Source organism: Spinacia oleracea, chromosome 5 (genome assembly GCF_020520425.1).
Source record: "Spinacia oleracea cultivar Varoflay chromosome 5, BTI_SOV_V1, whole genome shotgun sequence".
Taxonomy (NCBI): domain Eukaryota; kingdom Viridiplantae; phylum Streptophyta; class Magnoliopsida; order Caryophyllales; family Amaranthaceae; genus Spinacia; species Spinacia oleracea.
The window spans coordinates 9,711,062-9,718,178 of NC_079491.1; the positions used below are offsets into that span (position 1 = coordinate 9,711,062).

General features: G+C 33.9%; 1 protein-coding gene across 1 annotated transcript; it reads right to left on the bottom strand.

Moving 5' to 3' along the window:
* Positions 1-3,921: 3,921 nt before the first annotated feature.
* LOC110790485 (homeobox-leucine zipper protein HAT5) lies at positions 3,922-7,117 on the bottom strand. The gene is made up of 3 exons (XM_021995274.2): positions 6,393-7,117; positions 5,231-5,625; positions 3,922-4,639 (listed from the first exon to the last, which is right to left on the bottom strand). Exons 1-3 carry the CDS (start codon positions 6,553-6,555, stop codon positions 4,175-4,177), a joined length of 1,023 nt encoding a protein of 340 aa, XP_021850966.1. The 5' UTR covers positions 6,556-7,117; the 3' UTR covers positions 3,922-4,174.

Here is a 7,117-nt window from a genome sequence, read left to right on the forward strand (position 1 = left end):
ATCATTCTGGAAAAAGAAAAAGGAGTATCGATCTATATGGTGGACGACGTCTGCATCAACAGTTAATTAGAATGTGACATAAAAATGTGTCGAATTGAAATGTTCGTCGCATATATAGCTTGCTTGTTATTGCGTGACCCAACAACCTTCCCATTTCTCCAAAGGATGGGTCACATTAAACTAATCAATTAAGCCTGCCTCTTCATCGTCATCTTCCCACCTTCTAACCGTTACTTTTGTTATTTCTAATTTCTGTAATAAACTCTATCTATATTGTTTCAGTGTTTTATTCACCTGATTTTTAATTTTTTTTGTAAACTCTATTTTATCTGAACTTGTCAAGGATAACATAGTTATCTTATAGGATAAAATATCATATGAATATGCGATTGTAAGAGATATTCTTGCATGATTTTTTATTGATTTTTTTATCATCAATTTATACAAACTAAATAGGTAACTGATAGCATAATCCTAGGCTAATTTAGGGGACCTACTTAGCTAAATACAAGGGATAATATTTATTTGCTAAATATACAAAGATTACATTATTATTGGCTTTGACTATTACATGGTGTATCAGAGATAAAATTATGTTATTTTATTAAATTCACTTTTGGTGTCTCCCTTGTATTAAATAATACCATCCACGCTTAAATAATAGAGAATATAATGACAATCTACCCGATAGGACAAAAAAACATTTTGATCAACCTAGCCCATGTTATTTCGGGTTTAAATGTAATAAACACAAATCTGTTTTTTATATATATGCATGTGATGTGTGCATACTCCGTATAAGACTAGTATTATCCCGTATAATATTATATGAAATGAGATACTCCCTCCGTTTCTTTTTATTTGTTACATTTGTATTTATCCACGTTTATTAACATATAATAAATATTACATTTGTATTTATCCACGTTTATTAACATATAATAAATATTCTTTTTTTATTATTATTTTAAATGCTTTAGATTCCATCATTAATCCTGATTTCATTTTTCCAAAATCTTACATTTATTGTCTCTTTAAATATATAAACCAACTTTTAAAAAAATGAACCCAAGTAAAATTAAAAGTTGGCACAAAAAGTGACAATATAATATAATAAATTTATAAAAGGAAAGATTTTCCGACGTAAAGAACATTGTGAAAAATCCTAAAAGGAAAACGTAACAAACAAAAAGAAACGGAGGGAGTAGAAGTCTATAGGACTTAGAAAACCTACGATGGGTAGAATTCTATATGACTTAGAAAACCTACGATTGGTAAAAGTGTATAGGACTTAGAAAACCTACGATGAATAGAATTCTATAGGACCTAGGAAGTTTGTAATATAAATAGAGGCGTACACCCATGACATGAGACAAATCAAATATAATTTGACCCATATTTTAGCAAAAGGTTTAGGAAAGAATTTGATAATCGATCTAATGGAGGAAGTGAATGGAGATTTAGCACGGAACATTGAGTTATCTAAACTCATAATTTGGTACGTAAAGACGCTGCGGGAAAGTGGTGAATCTTTGATCACAGCTCAAGAGCTCACATGGACATTGAAGGAGGAGCTTTCTGTTGTAAAGCGTGAAAATGATTTGCTTCAGAAATCTGAGAAAAAAGCTCATGAACAAGTTGAAGATTTGCGTAAGAGGGTCTACAGCCTCGAAACTACTTTGGAAGCCATACTAAATGCAGAGCAATGAAGATTCAAAGAGAATGGGCGTAGGTTTAGATCTAAGTCCTGTAGATTTCTGTACTCTATCTCATATTCATATTATATTTTATTATATAAAATAACCATATGTTGATTCTTGTTTGTTTTAAAGTACGTGTTAATTAAGATAACTTTTTTTATGTTAATTCTTGATTGATTTAAAGTACGTGTTAAGATTGTTATGTATTTATGTGTCATTACGTAATAGTAATATGCAACTATTTTATTTTAAGAAAAAAACTGCGAGATGAATTTTGGAGGTAGATCACACTACAAAAAACTGTACCATTAACAATGGAAAATTCTGTCGCAAAAGGCCGATAATAGTTGATTAATGACGGAATTTTCTGTCGCGAACCCGTTATAAAAGGGCCGTTATCAATGGAAAATTCCGTCTTTCCGTCTTTGTTTGGTTGTTAGCGCGTCGCAAAAGCCGATTTTCTTGTATCGATACAAATTCTTGTAGTGAGAGGAACAATTTCTTTATATATACGCGACATGTTCGTTTATAAATAGGTCAATGTTTCTTAGTCAATGAAATTATAAGCAAGTTACTTCATCCATTACACTTATAAAGGGTTGATTATCCAAGCTAATTAATACGGAGTAAATAAATAAATAATTAGATAATTAAGATGTTTGTATGAAAATCGAGCTAATTGCTTATCCAGTTATCCAAGCTAATTTTAATTAACATCATTAACGTTATTAAAAAGTTTATCAAATGGATGACTGATGTATGTGGCTACAAATGGATGTACATGTCATCTTATTCTTAAACCCATAATTGACTCATTTATCATCTTGCAATTATCAACATTAATTACTACTTATCTTCTTTAATTATCTTTATCACCCTATGTCATTACTATGACTTTTCCCCCTTTTTTATTTAAATATTGTAACCTAGGATGAGCTTGTTTAATTTTGGTTGTTTATAAAGGGTTGATATGTAATCAATCTAGGTATTATGTAGCTATAATCTCGAACAATGGTTCAGATCACAATACCTCTATCTTGTATCCTAGTACACTTATAATCAACCCTTATTTACCAAATTTTGAGTGAAGGCACCTACATGTATAATTTTTTTTATTTCCTTCGAATTTATTTAACTACATTTATCATTGTGAGATTCTGCCAAATTTCTAATTTTGTGTTTTACGTGTTAAATTAAGATTTCTTTTTAATTTAATCTATTTACTATTTAATTTCTTTTAGAGCTTGAAAAGGATCCTTGCTCGTATTTTTACAAATCTTGATAACTATAGTCGTAAATATCGTATCCCTTAATATTAATGATATTCCAAATCTAAGTTAACCAAATTATAAATTGTAAAATGAAAATCGAATCTATATATACTTCCACGTGATACTTATAATTGCCAAATAGGTCCACAATATAAACCATGTTAGACAATTCTTGCAGTTTGTCAAGAGCACATTTCATTACAAACAGCTACCAATAAATTCCATGTCTACCGGTTTTGCAGCAAACAGCATAAAATGGTACAACTTCACTGCTTAAATTCATTCATATTCCAAATTCTTCATAATGGGGAACAGGATATCGAAGGGGCCGTTTTGGAAAGAGGTTTTATAGAAAGTTAATTAATCATTAACCACAATCATAAACTATGTTTAAGCCAGCTAATCTTTGCATCAATTTCAAGATCACCCACATCAAAAGCTATTAATGGATCAAGTGTCTACTTGCTATCTGCTAGGTAACAACTAAGAGCATCATCAAAAGTCTTAAGATTTGAATTTTGCTGACATGTCATATGACTCAGCTAGTCTTAAGATTACATATATCAATTTTTAGCATTGAAGTGAGATAGTCTTAATAAAGTCTTAAATGGAGTCTTGAAAAACTAAGACTCAACTTAAGAGCAAGATTAGCGCTAGTATAAGCTAAGACTTTCACATCATCTTTTTATTAATCAGATTTTTGTCGAGACCCTTTCAGATTTACTTAATTTCTCCACTTCACCCCTCGTACTCATTCAAGTCTTATGGCTTATTCAGAAAAAAAAAAATCATAAACTATAATTAATGGAGCTAATCTTTGCATCAATGTCAAAATCTTTACCACTATTTTATTGTCATCACCCACATCAAAAGCTACGGAGTATTATGGATCAGATTTTTTATTTCTTTTCCAAGCTTTTCTGCATGCAAGCAATCGTACTTAATTAATATAATTACAAAAAAGCAATCTTATTTAATCACATACTTAACTTTCAGGTAAAGTTCACTGAACTTCAAAAGAGAGAAAAAAAATCCCTCCAACAAAAGCAAAAGATTACATAAAAGGGGATTATACCAAAAGAAGTGGAAAAACCACAAAGGAGCTAAAAAGAAATTGGATTTTCTCAAGTGAACAGCTCCCTAATTACCATAGTTTATATGGTAATGAATATATGTATAAATATTTATATATAGAAACTTTTATTACATTTTCAGATTAATATCCCAGTAAGGCCAGAAGAGGGAAGCATGATCTTCTCCTTGGAGCCCATAGTTGTTGGCGGGCGGGTCGGGATAATCGACGTCCCCGATCTTCATGAAGACATGGGAAGAAGGCAGAAGGCTCTTGCTCAAGTAGTCCTCATCATCTTGAGAGATATCAGAGTGGTCTGCTTCGAAAGCATAGGTTTCACTTGGCTCGCCGAAGGGGGAATGTGTAGCAGCATCCACATAGTGTGGGCTATCTGAATCAATAACATCACTCTTAACAGAACTCAGGTCTTCCTGTTTACAGCCGAAGACAGATACTAGGTGATCCTCGGTTTCAGAAGCGGATTCAACGATGGGTTCTTCTTGTACTGTTTTGGGTTCAATGTTTGTGTTGAATGGTGCAGAGTGTTCTCCCTGCTTTTTCTCCTTCAGAAGCAGCTTGTCTGTCAGCTGAACTACCTGAATTCATTGACAGCAAGAAAAAAGAAGTTAATATCGTATCATTCTTAATTCTCCGTAATCCATATCATATAACTAGTTTGAGTTATTAAAGGTAACCCTAAAAGAGGAAAAGATCAGCTTCAACAAAATTCACTATATTGGGTATCAAGTATTTGGCGAATTTGAGGTCAAATTACATCAAAAGGATAAAGTTCCATTCTTTTCACCTGAAATTCATTAATCTGAACTCGTTGAAACTAAGGCTCCGTTTGGTTTGGTGTAGAACGTTTACATTGCAAAATGATTTCCATGGGAATCATTTTCCAAGGGAAAACACAATTTCAAAATGGTTTTCCTTTGTTTGGTTCCTTAAAAGAAAATGGGAGAAAATGGTGAAGATTGAGGGGAAGAAAATCGTTTTACAACCTACCAAACAGAGCCTATTGCGGCTTATTTTAGTTGTGAGTTGAACTTGGGTAATGCCTAACCTGAACTCATTGGTACTAATCTAAACTTATTTACCTCAAAACTACTGTGTAAACTGACCATATTAATCAACAAAATGTCAAGCCAAGAATATCTTCAAGGATATTATTCAGAAATAGGTACCTCAGCTTGTAGTTTTTCCTTTTCCTGAAGGAGATTCTCATAGTCAGACTTCAGGTCGTTAAAGTTGGATTGCAAACTGTCGAAATCCTTCTCCAGTTGCTTCGTCTTCCACCTTGCTCTTCGGTTTTGGAACCAAATAGCAACTTGCCGCGGCTGCAAACCAAGGTCCTTAGCAAGCTGAACTTTCCTCTCAGGCTCAAGCTTGTTATCAACCTCGAAGCTCTTTTCCAAGAACTGGACTTGGTGGACAGTCAATCGCCGTTTCTTCTCCGGTTGGTGGAAGTAATCGTCGAAATCCTCATCACCATTCTCTTCTTGATCATATGTGCAGAAGAATGGCCTCTCTGATCTTTTTCCTCCAACAACATCTTCGAAACTAACCATCGAACTCGAACCTAAACGAACATCCATCACATGTTGAATTTAGAACACCTCAAATCAAATCCAATTTGGTCAAGAAAACTAAACATATAGTATGCCTAATTTAGGTGTAGACGTGTAGTATGACAAAGAGGGAGCACACCTACCTTTCCACATATAACCTATTGCTAATCATTTCCAAACAACAAACCCCTTATAGCAAACACTCAATCAAACGTAATTAACTTCTATTTAAACAAGGAAAGAAAACCAGGCGGACAACCGGAAAGTCGGAAACATCCTATTCCAATTAATACAAAAACTTCCATGTCAAAGTGACTAATTTCCATTTGAGTAGGGGGCTGAAATTGATCTGGTAAATGGTAGCAGAACAAAGAAGTTGACTTTGCAAGAACAAGTATTGAAAAAGATAACTGATAACTTAATCTAAACCAAAGCTCAAACACTAAAATTGCAGAGCAAGTATATAATAATGATGATTAATACTATTAACTAAGTAAACAACTGAGAAGCAGAAACAAAAAGCAGACCATCATTTCATCTTTCTGGCAATAAAGAATCAAGATCAGTCTTTTGTTCCCCCATCAAACTCACAACAATTATACAACAATCAAAACAGTAGATCATAATTAACACAAGCAATAATCTTAATTTAATGAGAACAAATACACCCATCTCATTAAAATATTCAAAACAACAGATCCAGAAAAAAGTTCAATCAAAATTCTCACATAAGCATTTTAACAAACACTTGGAGGGCAAAGGAGAAAAGAAGATATACCGAGAAAAGTAGAGGAAGACCCAGAAATGAAAAAGGGTTCAGGAGACTGAGAAGAGCGCGGGAGCCTCTGATTAAACAGCAAAGAAGCTCCAACACTACCATTACCACCACAACCGCCGGAAGAACCACCGCCAAAGACTCTTCCAACACCGGCACCCGCCATAACTTCCGCCTTCTAAGTAAATTTTAGCTAAAAGAGTTGCAAATTCTAAGAAGCCATAGTCGATTAATTAAAATTGATGATTTTGAGGTGGAGCTAAGAAGAAGATGGGGGAGAATATCTAGAGCTTATGACGGAAGAAGCTGGTGATGATGAGTTCAGTGATGTGGGAAGTGTGAGAACCCGGAATTCGCACCCCCATCACTCAGAATAGCGAGATTAAGAGGGGGGATTTCTGGGATTTTTGTTTGGTTTTCTGGGAAGAACTGAAGAGGAGAGAGAAAGTGAGGAAGAAGAGTGATGATTTTGTGGAGGGAATGAAGGAGGAAGGAGGAAGGAGGAAGAACAAGACGACTATGGTGGAGTATTTGATTGGAAATTGAGGGGATTATAAATTAAAAAATATTACGTCAAAAAAAAAGATGTGGGGGCCACTTTTTTTGTGCTAGGGGGAGTGGACATGGTTTTGCGTGTAATGTCGAGTTTGCCCTTTGATTGCATCATTGGGAGGAGAGAGAAAGATAGAGGAGGACGATGAGTGGGAAAAGTATGAAAATTCTATTAC